Source organism: Silurus aristotelis (genome assembly GCF_946808225.1).
Source record: "Silurus aristotelis genome assembly, chromosome: 17".
Classification (NCBI taxonomy): Eukaryota; Metazoa; Chordata; class Actinopteri; order Siluriformes; family Siluridae; genus Silurus; species Silurus aristotelis.
In genome coordinates, this window is record NC_139590.1 from 19400360 (window position 1) to 19418265 (window position 17906).

The following is a 17906-nucleotide window of genomic DNA, read 5'->3' on the forward strand; positions in this document are numbered from 1 at the left end:
TTTATTTTCAATCATTCGAAGCGTTTCTCATGTCAACAGCATCCAGGCTTCTGGGACCAAGATGTGAGGCTTTGGGGGGGAAGCAAGTGCTTTTAAAGGCACTATGTACTGTATATTCACACACACACACACACACACACACACACACACACACACACACACACACACACACACACAGCTAGATGCATGTTTGACATGTTTTGGCCAGGGAACATGAAAACCTGAAATCAAAGCAGACATGAGTTTGTCAGGATTTTTGGGGTCCTGTCATGTGTTTTTTGTCCACTAGATGTCACCATTGTTCCCCCACATTGTGTTCCCTTGTCCTTGTTAAGGGTGTTAATCACTATCACCTGTGACCTATTACCCCTGTGTCTATTTAAGTTCTCATGTAGCTCATGGTCTGTTTGCCATTTCATGGTGTGTGGAACTTCTTTTCTTACATGGACAAAAGTATTGGACACCTGATTTTTTCCAGCCGTATGTGGTTCTTCCCCAAACTGTTAGGACAAAGATACTAGGCACACTTCTGTTTAGGATGTTAGGATGCAGTAGTATGAACTTTTCCCTTCACTTGAACTTGAAACCTGTTCCAGCATGACACGATGGCCTGAAGATGTGCTTTATATAGGTTGGAGTGGAAGAGCTCCACTCTATTGAACATCTTTTAGATGAATTGGAACAATGGCTGCACCCCACCCACCTGACTTTACGAACACCCTTGTATCTGAAAAAGCACAAATCTCCACAAAATCTAGTGAAACATCTTCCCAGAAGAGTGGAGATCAGTATAAGAGCAAATGTTGAATAGGATGTTTAAAAAGCACAATTTTATGCTCAGGAGTCCACAAACTTTATATTATTTATTTTTGTCGCCTCCGTATGTCTCGCATCATATTTTCTTTTTATGGGTTTTAGTGTGTTCCTGGTGCACCTCGAGACTTCAACAACAAAAGAATCCAAACGTGAATACTGCTTACGACTGTTTATAAAAAAATAAAATTAAAAAACACTCTGCCGGGTTGCCAAGTATTCATGATAAACTACTTATTTTGGTTATTAGAGCTTCGTTTTCCCAAATAAGCTTCTGTGTTCAATAATAAGTCAAAATAACATGACCAGTGGAAGTGAAGGTCCTTTCATTCAGTACTCGGTATTGTCTCAAGAAGTTTGTCAGAACAATTTATTTTGATATTGTGATAATTGTCATAAACCATGATAAAAACATAGGCAATCATCGATGACAATGGAAACGTATTATATCGCCATTCGCCCGCTGTCTAACTCTGGTACAGTGTGTTCTGATTGGCTGAGAGCAAAATAACACGTCAATGATGATTAACACTGCATGTGTGTGACTGAATAAATACCAGTGCAGATTCTGAGACCTGTCACGGTGTGTATTCCTCACACTCTCTCTCTCACACACACACACACCACAGCCAGAGCTGCTTAAAGCACTGCTCTATCGTCGGCTGTAATACAGTCATAATTTGGGTTAATAATTAAAAGACCCGGTGATTTTAATACTGTTTTACACAACCGTCATGACGTCTCTGACTACACAAGTTGTTCATCGGGTCACTCATTCGCTTCTCTGCTAGCTATACAGAAGATTTTGTAGCTAGCGCCACCTGCAGGAGGAGGCAATGTGATTTGGAATAATCTTATATGAAGTAGGTTTTGCTGCTAATTAGGAGTGAACCGCTTTATCCACCGTTCCGAAAACGGAACCGCACTCTGGAGTGATGTTCACTCGGTCCCTTTTCTACTTCGTTTGAGCTGATGCCGATGGCCAAGTGGACTAGGAAGTTGACAATGATGCACTGAAAACTTTTCGTTATTATCCATCGACGTTGTGTGTTGATTAATAAGGTGATTAAGTATATACATTTAAAAAAATCGAGGAAAGAAAAAAAATCTCCCACTTGGCAATATCAAATGTAAGTCGTAAAGCTGCTCGTGTAAAAAAAATAAAAAAATCATAAGGAAAACGTGACGGCGCATCGTATGAACGAGTTAGCTTCGTTTCTTCCCAACAACGAATACTGATTTTGTAACTCGAGCGTGTGACTTTTGGTCTGCAGCACCTGCTACTTCCGGGGTTCCTGTTCCTTCCTCGCGTTCGCTTGCTTTGTCGCATCACGTGGCAGCCGGGGTGAGCGTGCGGTTAGTAGTGATGAGCGCGAAAAAACTTGTGTAGTGAACGTTTTCTGGGAACAATCCGATCTGGAAGCAAATGAATTAATGAAGCGCTGCTCCAGGACGTGTAAAAAGGGTCCAAATGTTAGTGGAGGAAAGTGTTCAGGTCTGCCGAGTTCTTCTACAGAGGGCGTCTCAGACATGATTCGTCACACCGAGGCTCGCTGTTCAGTGGAGCCGCTGTTGTATCGGAGTGAAACGTCTATATACAGAAGCGAACACGCTGGTCGTTTGGAGTGGCTTAAGGCGATGCTGCGGTCCCGGTCCAGGGGCGGTGCGAGCCAAGACAAATCGTGTCCACGTGACAAGAAAACAGATCGATACAGGGAATAAAAATCAACTCCTCACCAGGCTGGTATCTTAAAAAGTGCTCTATGGTGTTTACACACCGCTGGAAAGTCACCGAAGGTCCGTTTTGTGATTTTAGAGCATTTAGCAGGTCCAAACCTAAAGAAGAGAAAAGAGAACGTAAAAAAAAAAAAAAATGACACTCCTACACTATAATGTTTTTTATGCTTTATGTAGCTTGCCATTTGTTACACAATCTTTCCTGACATGTCTTAAACTGGTCACTGGTTCATTACAGACCTTCCTAACGCTTTTCTCACATCAGACACTGTTTATTCAAGCTAGAATCCTTCCCATGACCAAAAAGAATGATTTAACACAACTTTTGTTCATAATAGCATGTATATGAGTTTGCATTAGAACTGTAACTGTGCCGTTTTCCCTCTGTGATCGGGATGGTCAGATTCAGTGATTCACTGCATCGGCATAAAAGTTAATGATGTGATGCATGGATTTAAAGAAAGTGTGCACTGGGTACAAGTTGGCATTTGTATCACGATGCGTCCCTTTTTTTTTAACATATTTGCATCGCTAAAACCGATTTATTTATGTCGATTTATTATTATTTATTTATTTAGTTAATGCACTATACTTTTATTATTTAGAATAATAAAATAGATTAACAATAAAAAGATTAACATGGCAGAGGTAGAGCGGCGTCTTCCTGGAGACGGAACAGGAAATAAGCATCTGGTTTTATTGAATCTTTTTTGTTTTTTTGCACTACAAATTCCTGTTTGTGAAGGGGCCATGCGTTAAAAGTCAAATTACGATTTGCTGTCTGTCTGAACCAAAGAAATAAAACTCTGTACCATATTGAATTGCAGAGCATCATGTTTTTTCCAATGCAGCATATTTCACTGAATCGTAACAGGGGTGAATCGTATTGTATCGCATCAGTAGCTGCTTCATATGTGTCTTTAATGTATCGTATCGTTGGCTATGCATCGAGATGCGAATCGCATCGGCCTCAGTTATGAATGTTGAGGACCCGAAAATAATATATAGATCAAATCAAAAGAAGAAGCAGAAGAAGCATACAGCTCTGGAGTAAAAGAATAAACAAGGCATAAGGTGTGACGAGGTTCAGGAATAAATAGGGAGGATGAAGTGAACAGAGTGAGCAGGACCTTCACAGTGCTGTCCACAGCTCCAGAGAAGAGGCGCCCTCTAGAGACAGCCAATGCAGTGACGCTGCCTTGATGGCGCAGCAGCGTCTGGGTGCAGATCATGTTGTCCATACTCCACACCTGGACAGTTAACACAGTGAAACATTAAAAAAATAAAAAATAATCTTGAGACATAAAATGGCTAATATTCTAGCGAGAAGCACAGTGTTTGTATAAATGTACCCTAAGTGAGCGATCGTAGGAGGCACTGAACACTTTGGTCTGGTCCGGAGTTGAAATGACGGCCAGAGCGTAAACTGTCCCTACGTGGCCCGTCAGTGTGCGCACCTGCTCTTTCGATTCAATATCCCACACCTGGGGAGGGCAGGGACGAGCATCAAACACCCAGAAGACGAAAAAAATGCATTTGTGTACATAAAAAGATAATCTACATTATGTCAATATGAGACCTTGACTCACATGGATGAGGTTCTCGTACGTGCCACAAACGATGTGGTGGTTGGTGACTGCAATGGAGTAAACGCTGCCTCCGGAGGTCTGGAGGACATGGACGCACTCAAGAGAGCGAATGTCCCAAATCTGAGGGAGAGAAATGGGAGACAAGAAAAAGCACATTTTAAATTCAAGCTAAATGGTAACAAAGGAAAAAAACAACATTTTGTTTTATTATATTTGTAGCCATTAACTCATCCTTAATTTTTTTTATTATTAAAAGCTTTTGAGAATTCATTCAGACACGTTGTGTTTTATGTAGCCAGACATTTAAAAATACACCTCATCTAGTTACTAGAAACGAGAAGAGTTTGATTTTTTTTGTCAAAAATCCATACAGGGAGTTTTTCCGGGTAGTGCCCATTTAGAGAGCAGCTAATACAGCCCTCTGTCATTATGAGAGCGGCCTCTAGAGGCGAATCACTGACACCACATGCTGTTTGTTTTTTTACACAGTGAGATGGTGTGCTGCATGGAGAGAGATATATTTATCAATAGTTTTATTAATTATATAATTCTATTTATTAATACAGTCAACCCTGATAATTTGCGGTTCGGAACTCGCGGCTCCGCTGGAACCTGACTAACAGCAAGTTGCGGATTATCTTGCGGGAATTCACAGCAATTAAAACAAATTTTAAACTGTTTTCACTATCAAATTTCATTAAAAAGATTTATTCGTATTTTATATCGTATTAAAGTGGAAAATGTTCATAAATCAGTACTGTTTTTTTATTTTTGTAATAAAGCTCAGTACTATTTTACATGGAGTGTTATGTTGTTTTTTTTTATATCCATTATCCATTTTACAAGTAAATAATGACAGAAGTGTCATTCAATATCAAAGAGACTGTTCTTTTGTGAATAAATAGTAAATTCTCCACATGACTCAACAGAGTACAGCTCTAAATCAGGGCATTTCATTAGACTGTGGTAACTGATCTTATTTCTTTACCTTTATGGTTTGGTAGGATCCGCTATACAGGTGATTCTGAGACGCAACCAGAGCTCGCACCCAGTGATTCAAACCAGTGAGCTCCTTCTTCAGCTTCAGCTCTGTGCCCACAATGTCCCACACCTACACACAAACAAATGATCCATGATGCAATGATGACTATTTCTTCCTATACTATTTGCACTACCAATAAATGCTTTAGAAACTCATTTGTGCTCATTCGTCCACCAAAAACATAAAGACATGGAGACGTTTTTGCTGCAGATAACAAGAATTTTATATAATAAACATGTTTACGCAGTAGTATATATTATGTAGCATCTTCCACCTTGATCGCTTTGAGTGATCCACTGAAGAGCATGTTGTGTGAGGAGACGAGCGTGCACACTGGATTATCGTGTGCACGGATGGTGTTCACTTTCTGCAAGTTCTGGATGTCCCAAACCTGCACGTGCACACACACAAGCAAAATGTGTTTAGTGATGTGAGATGATGCTGTTACGTTTAGAATGAATGTCCTAAAAAGATGCTCGCATCAGGCTCACTTACAATGATGGTGCAATCTGCTGAGCCACTGTACAGCTTATTCCTATTTGTGAGAAAGAGAGATGGGAAAGACAGTGAGGAGCAACAGCAAACTAAGATTATTATGAACTCCTCTGTAAGTAGTTTCTATAAAAAAATTCTTTTTTACACTCACCCCTGAATACACAGTGCTAAAACGATGCCATCGTGGCCCTCTAGAGTTTTCTGACATTTGTATGTGGTGCAAGTGTCCCAAACCTGAAAAGCAGAAACGTCATAGCTAACAGTTATGTATTTAACATCATCAGTCTTGACCTCGGTGCTGATCCTGAAACAGTGCTCGCATGATGTCTAAAACGTAAAGTGGACGCGATGTACCTTAATGGTTTTATCGGAGGAGCCGCTGAAGAGCAGGTCGCCGGTGGAGTAAACGCACAAACACCACACCGGACCCTGGTGACCCACAAACGTGCCTTTACACTTGAAGATCTGCTGAGGGTCATAGGCTAGACAAAAATACGAAAAATTAAATTCATTGTGTCTGAAAGATTGTTGATCGTATATATATTGATTAGAGGTCGACCGATAGTGGATTCCTATTGCTAGGTCGGATCGTAAATGGTGATAACCGATTAATCAACCAATAATTTTTTTAATGGATACTGGATAAAAAAACTAAAGAAATTGAAAAAAAGGCTTCTGAACTTTATTACAAAAATAATATTTACAAAATGTAATCATGCAAATGTGCTAAATTAAATAAATATGAATATATTAATGACATAATTATATCATTTTGTAATTATAAAAAGCGAATAAATTTGATATAGCTCTCCGTGCAGCGCACAGTCTCGCGTGAAAAAAAAAAAAACAACATGTGGTGTCAGCGATTCGCCTTTAGAGGCCGCTCTCGTAATGCGATAGCAATAGTCCCAGCAATCAACTATCAATGAATCGGTTGACCATCCCATAATACTGACCATCCCATAATAACTTGTTACAGCCCTGACATAATAGCTAATATACTAATCTTCTATCAGATTTCTGACCTCAATCAACATAAAGCATCAGTAAAAAAAATGATACTCACAGCCTAGGATTCCCATGTTGAGTCTGGCATTAATATGTGAAAGCTCATCCTATAAAAATATAAAGATGTATCATTTATAATTTATTTATTAAATAAAAAAAACAGGATATCTATACTGCTATAGGGTTTAAATTTAAATAATAACTAGTCATTTAATGAATAATGTTTCTCCTTACGTTAAGCATCGAAGCATCTCTACGAAATTCCATCAGATCTTCGCTCAGTTTACTCTGGTTCTCATCCAGCACATCTGTATAACATCACGACATCAGATCACACTCAGAACGAAAAACACAGCATCAGGCTCAACAGATGAAATATGTTTGTTTTCATTATCATTTTTAGAAATATTATAAAAGTTGTTATTTTTACCAAATTTGAGCTCCAGGTTTTTCTCAAGCTGGTCGAGTTTTTCTGACAATTTGCCCAGCATGGACCGTAGGAAAGAAATGTCCTGGTCCTTCTGAGCCAAGGTCACCTATTCAAGTAGACAGAGTGGACTAAATAAAAGATATACACAGGAATAAGAACCTAAAATGTGCTTCAATAGTCCACGGCTTACCTGCATCTCATGGAAGCGATCGTCCGTTTGCTGCAGGAACTCCTTTAGCCCCTCAAATTTACACGCATCCAGGTGCGTCTCATACGTGTCCTGATTCCCAATGAACGTGCACCTTAGAGAAGGACAAAAGCCCACGATATATATCACCATTGGTTCAAAATAAAAAGGTGCAACCGAAACACACATATATACACACACCTACTTACCCGTATTTTGAATGTGGGCACTTGATGTGTTCACACTCCTTCAAATGGGCCTCCAGGTTCATAGTGAGCAAAGGAGGACAGCTGGGATTATTCGGGCAGCGCACTGGCCGGTAGTCGCAGCTCACCTCGTGATCTCTGATCACACACAAGCACAACAAATAGCCAAATAGTGACTAATCTTTAATACTGCAGCACCAATACATGGATAATATATATAAAATGCAGGAATATCTTCTCACTTCCTGGTGCTGAGTTTGATGGTGAAAGGGCAGCCGAGCGGATCCACTTCAAAGGCAGCTGGTTTTCCTGAAGCGGTGGTGCGAACGCCATATTTACAGTGAATGAAGAGCTCACCGATCTGCTCGGCCACAGCAATGTTGTTCACCACTACGGTGAGCTTTGAGTTATCTACTGGGCATTTCTCTATAAACACACACACACACACACACACACACACACACACACACACACACACACACAAATACATTTCTGATCATATGCTTTAAATTGTGTTCAAATGTATTTAAAAAATGAAATAAAATGGGAAAACCCTCCACTCCAATGATCTACCCCATACTGATCTATTCCATCCACACTGACACCATCGTAACTTGGAAATATCTAGATATGGCCTAGCCTACCCAGGAGAGCAGTATGGGGTAGAATACTGTCATTTCTTAATAATTTAATAAATGACAGTACATAATTTATCAAAACACAGCAATTTCTCCGTATATATGTATGTGGCAGCGGGCACGTGCACAAGGACCGGTTCGTGAGTGGAGGTCTGAGCCAGACGCGCTCTGTTTCAGTGTCTGGCGACACAGACAGAAAGGAAAGATTGCAAAAATCGTAAGTTGAACCATCGTAACTTAGGGACTACCTGTAATGAATACAACCAATTTTGCTTGAAAAAACACTCACCATGGATCAACCCTAACCAGGATTATAGCAGTTACTGTAGATGGAAGGTATAAACAAATGATTTCTGCTCCTGCCAGTTTTCAGATGAGTGTAATGGCAAAAAATGGAGGCAGTCCAATAAAACTAAGGGGCCTGACACCCTACCCTACCCTACTCTACCCTACCCACACTGCTGTGTGATTATAATACAATATGCTTATAATAATGGCTGACTGAACAGACCTGTTCATGCAACTGTTCTACACAATAAAGCTATTTGTATTGTGAAATAAGATCTTACCGGAGGTTAGGGCACATCGCCTACAGAAGGTATGCTGCAAAGGAAATGAGGCAGATGTTAAAAACAAGCTGCTCCTTCCATAAATAAACAAGAGTAAACAACCGCATTCCTAATGATAACATGCATCGGCCCGTTTACTACAGTGTTTCCTCAGTTAGGCACTTTACTAATGAATAGAAAATTCAGCAAATCTAAAAGTAAATATGTATTTTTTTTTTTTTTTGCAACACCATATTGAGCTATTACTAAATACCCTAAAGCTTGGGTTGATACTGTGACTCACCCCACATGTGGTGATGACGGGGTCTTTAAAGACGTTACAGCACAGCTGACAACACAGTTTGACCGAGGGCTGTTCGGCAAAAACCTGCGGATCCTGAGAAAGAGAAGGAAAGAAAGAGAAATGCTGTATTTCCATTTAAGAAAAACAAAAGTGAGTTATTTATACAATATACAGGCGTTTAAAAAAATCTCAACACAGCTGATGCATGTTAAACTCTCGTGTCGCCAAAATGAATTGCGTTTGCATTGAAAGTAATTTGCCCCCGGGGACGTGAGAGTGAGGAAATTAATGAGGGGGGGTTTGCTTGCTGGGGCTTGTGAGTAATTGTAAACCTATAAAGTAAAAACATATGGTGGGTGAACTACACCCCTATCCCTAGACACATGTAATCTTATGGATTGCTTCCAAACACTTGGTACGAGCATTACAGCACCTGTTGCATTTGACAGACAGCAAGACGGCATGACAGCAGTTTAACCTCCTGTCACTCTCAGCTGGACTGTCAAAGGCAGATGCGCTAATAGAAATGTGAATCAGCCGAGGACGATGTGTGCACACTATGGACCCAGATATGGAGCGTGTCTGTGTGCTCACCGTATCCTCCTCTTCTTCATGCAGAGAGAAAGTCGAGCGCAGGGACATGTTGGACTCAGAGTGGAGAGAACGAACAGAGATGGCAGAGTCTGAACCACGTGAAGTACCGATGGGTGGCTAAACACACACACACACACACACACACACACACACACACATATCCTTTTAATTCTCTAGAATCCAAAATCACACTCTGAACTGAAATAAACTGCGATTAAATCATTGGTTTACATTTGCGATATAAAGCATGTGAGTGATCAGTCAGCGTTTGCTGTAAATGCAATGCAAATAGAAATCATTATATGAACAGGCTTGTGAACTTGTACTGCTTTCTAAACGTGCAGCATTGCTTTCTCAGTGAGGCGCTTAAGAAATCTGAACAGGCTGTAAAGACGCTGAATCGTCTTAACCAACGTAGACAGCTAGTTTTTTTTTTTAGCGCAGCTGTAAATATTGATTTTCCGGGGAGACCTATATTTGCGAAATGCCAACAAATACAGCATCCGTTTTTTTGTAACTGCTTCAATTACCATGCCGTCGTCATCGTCTCGAGTGGAGAAAGTCAGCGTGCTGGAGGTGGAAGACGGTGTTCGGCGGTGCTGTTTGTAATTGCTGGATGTCTCGGCTGAAAAATAGCAACCCACAGTATAAAACCACTAATCCCTAGTTAATATATACTTTGATTATAATTAGTATGAATCTGAAGTGGGGAACTGTGAGGAACTCACGTTTGCTAACTGGAGCAACTCCTGAAAAAGACGGCCCGAATGCGTTCTCCATTCTGGCCTACAGAAACAGATATACAACAGGCCAGTTATGTATAAAGAAATAGGCTTTTACTTGTCACATTTACACTACAGCACAGTGAAATTCTCTCTTGTTAGGAAACTGGGGTCAGAGTGCAGGCCGTGAAACAGCAGCCCTGGAGCTGAGAGGGTTAAATAACTTGCTCAAAGACCCAACAGTGCCAGCGTGGTGTTAATCAGGATTGGATTCCTGACCTTCTGATCAATAGCCCAGAGCTTTGAACATTAAATGCTGACTGTGAAATGGATTGTAGAAGAGTTGGGCCAAAACTAAATGCGAGCGTACTTGGTTCAGTTTCGACTGAAATTCGATAACAATACTTTTGTAAGTAAGGAACAAAAAGCATGTTGTTCAGCAGCGCCCTAGGGGGCGCTGTTTTTACATTACACAACAGCTCGTCTTATTGCTTGTGTTGTAGCTGAAATCAACAGGCATTCCTTTACCACCACCACCCCCTTTGCATATAAAAATAACAGTGAGTCATTTTCCTGAGGGAATTAAGGCATTAAATAATGTTCTGCCCTGAAGACTTCCCGAAACCGGGAGTCATGCAGAAGCTTTGCGCCTTCAACAATCAGTGGGTTTTCGGGCACTGATCAGTCTTCGGGACGGGATTTCTCAATGCCCCGACAATGACTGTGTTGTTTTCTCGCTTACATCAGGGGGGAAAAAAAAGTAAAAGAGCTTGGTAATAGAACAAGTATGGTGTTATAACAGCTAATGTGGATTTTATGGAATCTGATTGGTTACAAGGCAATTGAAAGGCTTCGAGCGACATAAGGAAAAGAACAGAGTGTTAAGCAAAAAAGACATTGTACATAAATTCCTATTCATATCATTGCCTTGTATTTGCTGTAGGATTCTCCCTTATGTTGTTATAGTATATATCGTCTATTAATCAAAGAGGCGTTATTGTGTAACAGGCAGGAGTGGTTTTATTTGTCGTGTTATGAATACAGTCACTGCATTCCGAGTAGTGCTGATGAAGAGATAAAGAAATAAAAAAGATTACCGCGTGGGTGATATCGGACGAACAGGCGTTGATGCTCGCAGTGGATGAAGTCCCTTCTGGGAAATGGTTGTAATTGTGTAACGCTTTACCGGCACTCACAATCCATCACAAGGAAGAAAAGATTTAACAGTCTGCAGGGGAAAAGCAGTGATATTAAAGTACGCTCTCCTACAAATCAGTTAAACAGCTCAGCTGACAGAGTTATTCATGTTGATTCAAACACACGTACTCAGTTTTATAAGATCTGTGTGTGAGACTGCTCACGTCCCAAGACCACATGAGATCATGTTTTTTTTTAAAGAACTCTGCGATGACCTAACTGCACGGTGAAACCCCTGCAGGATTAAACTGCGGATTATTCACGATTGTGAAACTGTTCATCACCAACATGTTCCTCATTTCTCTCTGTCATACAGACTCACTTTACACCTGATTGCTCCATTTACATAAACGTAATCCTCAAAACAAACTCCGTCATGGTATTAATGAGCACAAGCACAGATTCTCAGCTGTATGAATTACATTCATGTGCTAATTTGTTAAGGCGTCTCCTGTGTCAATAATTTTGTTATAACCTCCGTTGTGTACTAACAGCAATAAAACACTCATCCCAGATCATCTCAACTGGATTTAGATCGGGTGATTGTGGAGGCCAGGTCACCTGATGCAGGACTCCATCACCCTCCTTCTTGAACATGTGTAACCTAGAGGTGCGTTTGAGGTCACTGACCTGTTGGAAAACCTATGATGGTCCCACTGAGTGCAAACCAGATGCGATGTCACTGCAATATGCTGTGGTAACCATGCTGGCTGAAGTGTGTGCTCAAAATTTGACTAAATCAAAAGCATAACCACACCATTACACCACCTCCTCCATGCTTCACAGTGGGAACCACATTTAGGAACCAATCGTTCACCATCTGTACTAACAAAGCCAACCAGTTAGAACCAAAAAGCTCAGATTCGAACTCATCCGACCAAAGGAAAGTTTTCCACTGATCTAATCTTACACATATTTAAGACCTACACGTATCCTCTGCAGCAGAGGTAGCTCTGGTCTTCCTTTCCTAAGCCGGTCCTCAAGAGAGCCTGCTTCATCGCAGCCTTCGATGGTGATGGACTGCACTTGAAAATACGTTTGAAATTCTTGAGATTTTTCAGATTGACTAACTGTCATTTCTCAAAGTAATAATGGACTGTCTCTCCTCTTTCTCCGCGACTGAACCGAGTGTTTCTTGCAATAATATGGATGTATACAGTAGTTGTAGTAGCACAAACAGGGCTATTGTCTCTGTACTCACCCATTTCTCTCCAGAAGACAACTGATGGTCTAAAGCACATTAAAGTGACAAGAAATGTCACAAATGAACACTCGACTAGACACAGCGGTGAAGTGAAAATCATTCCAGGTGACTGCCGTGTGAATCTCATGAGAGAATGCTATGAGTGTGTCATCCAAACTAAATGCAGCTACTTCGGACAAATCTAAAATACAGGTTTGTTGGACACGTTTTTGTTTACTACATAATTCAATACGTGCATTTATAGTCTGAAGGTCTTCGGGTATTAATGTATAGTGTTAAAATGTATAAAAAAACACTGAAGGAGAAAGTCAGCTACTGCCAGTGACCTATTACATATGTGTGTGTGTGTGTATATACACACACAATTATTATTATATTATAATTATTATATTATCTTTTAGACTGTTTTATTATTTTTTTGCGTATTTATTGTATTATTTATTTGTAAATTTGTGTGTGGGGGGGGAGTAAAAAAAAAGTAAAATAGAGTTTGTCGTAAACACAACTCGTCTTGTGATAGATAGATAGATAGATAGATAGATAGATAGATAGATAGATAGATAGATAGATAGATAGATAGATATGTAATCAAATAAACAGATAAACAAACAAACACTAGGGGCTACATCGTTAGCAGACGCTGCTAACACGCAAAATCACACCAGGCCACAAACAGGCTGCCAAGTCGCGCACAACTAAACACCGTAGGTCGGATTTGAGGAGTTATAACACTGCAATAAGCCGTAATAACACCGTAAAAACATGTCAAAATCGCCGTCGCTGCTCGAAACAAGCTTCTTCCCTTCCACACACACACACACACACACACACACACACACACACACACACACACACACACACACACACACACACACACCATCTTTACAGTGCTAACAGCTTTAGCCCAGCTGTCAGTGTTTTTGCCCCCCCAAACCGCTTTCAAGCTAAGCTAACTCACCAACTTGGTTTCTTCCACGTTCCGCAAAACATCAAACAGGAACAACTGATTTATCCAACACACCCTGACTGCATCTTAACCGCTTCCAAATTTCAACATTTTAAACACCCACGGTAAATATTTGCCATTTAAAATAGATATCTATATTTAACAATAAAATTCTTACCACTGCGCGAAAAAAAAGTCCGCTGCGAAAATTGTTCATCTTCCCCCATAAAATAACGCCCTCGTGCAACCCGCGCAAAGACATCTGGGAAATGTAGTAGGCATAGCTGCTCAAACTGAATAGGCCCTGACTGCTAGCGAGCCTTCCGAACGACTACAACTCCCAGCGCACACGTCAAGCAAAGCAATCCTAAATATTCCAAAACGCGATGGCGTGATCATGAATATGCATGAAGTTCTTGCCGACGTGCGCGTTAATATTTATAAGAATGACGACGTGTCGGGAACGGTCATATATGGAAATTTCGCACAACTCGCAGGAACAGTATAGGAGTGGGGTGAGGGATGTGGTCGGGGGAACTCACACATGTTAACATCTTTATTTTGAAAGTACTGTGAAATAAAGTGTGTTTAAGACCCAGGCAAAAGTTTGGACACTGCTTCTCCTTCAGTGTTTTTTATTATTTTCAACATTGTACCCCACTGCATTTTGCAGCGAAATGCCATCAAAGCTTGTTTTGCACTTATTTTTGACCCCCATTTGTTCCACACACTGACCCCAAACACACCACTGGGTAATCTAAGAGCTATTTGTTGATTAAGAGAGTGATGAAGTGCTGCATCAAAATGATGTGGCCTCCACAATCACTCAATCTAAATACAGGAGAAATGGTTTGAGATGAGACTGTAGAGTGAAGGAAAAGCAGCCAACAAGCACTCAAAACCTCTGGGAACTCCTCAAGATTATTCGAAAACCATTCCAGGTGACTACCTCATGAGGCTCACTGAGAGAATGCCGAAAGTGTGCGAAGGTCTATCAAAGCATAACATGGCTACTTTGAATAAAGGAGAATTCAAAAACATATTCTGGGTTATTTAGCACGTTTTTGTCTAACTCCAGACATGTTCGTTCAAAGTTTGGATGTCTTCCGTGTTAATGTATGATGTTGAAAATGATAAAAATCAATTACGAAGAAACTATAAAGGAGAAGGTGTGTCCAAATTTTGACTGGACCTTTAAGTACACTAGTAAAGTCAGTGTCAGTCACATGCAATCAATAATTTGTTCTGGTCATCATCTGCCAGTGCTTAATTACATGCTAATAAACATATCCTATATTTACATCCCAATCAGAAATGAAATATTTTGCAAAATCATAATTTTTTTTTCCAAAAGCATAAAAACATAGAAGTACAAAGGAAATTATAATTGAATACACGAATTAGGAAAAATAGAACCCATTTACATTTAAACTAATTTCTTTACCCTCGAGTTACATTTACATCATGTGACAGACCCCCTTATCCAGAGCAACGTATAATTATCTCAGCAGTTGTGTGCAGTTTGGGGTTGATGGTTCTGTGGTATGATCCTAAATATGTCAATGGAAGGGAATAAGACTATTAGAACCTCTAGAATTGTGATAAAATATGTTAGAAATCGATATTCGAAGCATTTGCACATCCAGAATGTATGCGAAAGGCTTGCTGTTTGCTGTTTAGTTTGAACTTTGAACTTAACTAGAATCCCACTGGGACACATCAAAACACAGGCATTTGGAGAGGTTAAAAATAAATGATTCATATTTTATAATAATAAATGACTGTCATCTACAGTTATTGCTCGCTTGCTAAAAAAAAAAAAAAAAGGCTTGGTCGATGTTCCCTGTTACACAGTGTGAATTTTTTGTCATCTTTATAACCTCAGCCCTTTATAATTGTATTTTTAAGTGAAATATGCTTGGCATGAGTAAATGTGGGAATAATTGCTATACCATAGAACCTATAAATCTGTGCAAACAGAGGAGGGTGCTGTTTATTCATATCAGTGGCCTAGCATTAAAGCTGATCTTTTGTCCATTCGAATAAAATGTTCATTGTATTGTTTCTAGCATTATACATCCAATCTGAACGTAAATGTTTTGTGAAAACCTTCTGCGTTGGGGAATGTAAACACATTCTTCACACCACAAAGTTAATCTAGTGCTTGAGGTAGCTTCCACTTCAAGTTCCTTACCACATTTAGTCTCATTCCTCATGACAGAACTGGTGTCACTCAGTCAGGTTTGTGGGCCTCCTTGTTTGGACGTGTTGCTAATAAGCCGCTTTCATACATCTTTGGACAGTTTCTTCTCCAATTACAACCAGATTTTAACTTTGGGATTATTTCTGAAGTGAAAGCTTTTCCCTTTCCCAACTAAACACCATCAAATAAGTATGATACTGCAACCCCTGTGTATGGAATAAAATCCATCCTTTTTCCTTTATGCAGTACAAACATTGACAATTACCAAAAAACAAACAAAAAAAAAACCTGTTACCAAAGACCAGAAATCACACATCCAATAGTTTTTTTTATGCTGGTCTTGAAGCAAGGGCCTATTTCTTGTACGACAGTTTGTTACCTTCACCTTTGTTAATAGTGGACTTACTCTACATATTCAAAGCCTCCAACTCTTTTACCAGTTCTTTTGTCATTGTCTTCGGGTTCAATCTGATGGTTGGAATTTCTTCCTGAGATTTATTTGTGTTTCTACAGATAATCATGATATCTGTAATGTCCATAATAATGTGCATCATTTCTTTTTTATGAAGTCTTGACTGAGTTGATTGGATTTTCTGTTACCTTCTAATTCCACTCTGACGCTTTTAGAAGTCTTTGCACCAGTTTCTGGAATCTGCTGGACTCTCTTAATTTTTTACTTTATAAAATGTAAAGGTTCTTTTTTGGTTGAAATCTTTTTATACGTACTTTTACATTTGGTATTTTGAAGTACCATTTGTTCAAATGTGAGAAATAATAATCTTGATTGGCTGCTAAACTTCTCCTACCCAAACAAAACAACCAAAGTATCTTTTCTAGCTTCCTTTTAGGAAGTTTAACAGGTATCTGGATGAGACCAGAGGTGAGAATCTGGCCTGGCATCCTGAGGAGAGCAACAAAAAATGTGTCAAAGATAATTCATTCTCTCAGACAATCCTGAGAATCCTTAACAGCCTTTAAGAACTCTGTTTCCCAAAACACTCCAAGGCATATAAACAGAGATGAGAAGTAATGAAGTACAAATCGTCTGTTACTGTAATTAAGTAGATTTTTCTGGTATCGGTACTTAACTTTTTAACTTTCACTCATAAAATGTTTTACTTTCTACTTCTTACATTTTCAAACGAGCCTCGTTACTTTAGTTTTAATCTAATTGGTGACATGATCAATATTTTCTCTTTTCACTGCACACCATTTTCAGCCCTTCAACCTATTTCTTGTCGTTGCATGGCTTTTTCAACCTTCCACTAGTGTATCATTTCCTTTCTCTCATGCACCACAGAAGTAGTCTAGCCAATTAAGCTAACAAGGCTAAAGGCAAAAGCTAACAAGGCAAAAGGCAAAAAGAAGTCTGAGGCTAATGTGGATGAGACAGAGCGAGTCAGCGATGTAAACTTGACTGAAAACAGAGACATTCTGCTTGTGTTTTATATGGCGGCCTGCATACATTCATTATATATCAAAATTTTAAATTTGTTTTGTATTAATATATTGATATAATGTTAAGTCCAGTTACTAGCCTGACACTAAAACAGGTAGTAGTAATGGCTAATTTTTACTTACGTACATGTCAAAGCCCAAACTTCTTTACTTTTAACTTGAGTAAAAAAGTAATTGTACCAGAGTCTTTTAAAACATAAGTATTTGTACTTCCACATGAGTGAAGGACGTGTGTACTTTTTCCATCTCTGCATATAAATATGGCAGCCGGAGACTCTGTTAGCAACAGACTCTTTCATATTCATCTAATTATGAATTACACACTCCTTTGACCAATCACACCTCACATTATTTAAGAAGAATCCAGCCTTTAAAAAAAGTAAGAGTCAGTACTGATCTACCCAACCATTATACATTGTGTGTTTTCTGTCTCCTGTTTGTACTCGGTTTTAATGTTCTTGCATACTGCCACAAATTTCCTGCCACTAAAGAATTTCACAAATAAAAAAAACTTTTTAGTTTAAAAGTCATTATTGCATAGGAGTTGTTTTTATTTGTGAAATTGTTCAGTTGAGGCCATTTATG

The 17906-nt window shown here is 39.5% G+C and overlaps 1 protein-coding gene and 1 long non-coding RNA gene across 4 annotated transcripts; one reads left to right on the plus strand and one right to left on the minus strand.

Annotated features, from left to right (window-relative positions):
- Positions 1 to 1169: 1169 nt before the first annotated feature.
- On the minus strand, positions 1170 to 14029 carry traf7 (TNF receptor-associated factor 7). 3 transcript variants are annotated; one of them, XR_014537453.1, is made up of 22 exons: positions 13839 to 14007; positions 11411 to 11541; positions 10320 to 10377; positions 10122 to 10216; positions 9592 to 9708; positions 8998 to 9090; positions 8715 to 8748; positions 7750 to 7933; positions 7511 to 7645; positions 7305 to 7416; positions 7115 to 7220; positions 6919 to 6992; positions 6743 to 6791; positions 6031 to 6158; positions 5828 to 5910; positions 5677 to 5716; positions 5456 to 5572; positions 5128 to 5250; positions 4140 to 4259; positions 3903 to 4034; positions 2820 to 3800; positions 1170 to 2774 (listed from the first exon to the last, which is right to left on the minus strand). XR_014537453.1 is itself a non-coding variant. In XM_083565840.1 (22 exons), exons 3-22 carry the CDS (start codon positions 10369 to 10371, stop codon positions 2635 to 2637), a joined length of 1929 nt encoding a protein of 642 aa, XP_083421966.1. In that variant the 5' UTR covers positions 10372 to 10377; positions 11411 to 11541; positions 13839 to 14029; the 3' UTR covers positions 1170 to 2634. The 3 variants fall into 3 exon arrangements, 2 of the variants coding, with proteins under 2 accessions (XP_083421966.1, XP_083421967.1); XM_083565840.1 differs by having other exon boundaries at positions 1170 to 2649; positions 3681 to 3800; positions 13839 to 14029; XM_083565841.1 differs by having other exon boundaries at positions 1170 to 2649; positions 3681 to 3800; positions 13673 to 13896.
- Positions 9956 to 11542, plus strand: LOC310739792. Its single transcript, XR_014537490.1, has 2 exons — positions 9956 to 10484; positions 10765 to 11542. It is a non-coding gene; the product is annotated as an uncharacterized lncRNA (long non-coding RNA).
- Positions 14030 to 17906: the final 3877 nt, after the last annotated feature.

What these genes read in the sequence shown, in the direction of transcription:
- traf7 (XM_083565840.1), bottom strand. Translation starts at nt 10,371, where the DNA reads ATGGAGAACGCATTCGGGCCGTCTTTTTCAGGAGTTGCTCCAGTTAGC. An exon ending in GAGACGATGACGACGGCATG is followed by an intron (nt 9,709 to 10,121) that starts GTAATTGAAGCA and finishes GTGTGTGTTTAG; the next exon opens with CCACCCATCGGTACTTCACG. An exon ending in CCGTCATCACCACATGTGGG is followed by an intron (nt 8,749 to 8,997) that starts GTGAGTCACAGT and finishes TTTCCTTTGCAG; the next exon opens with CATACCTTCTGTAGGCGATG.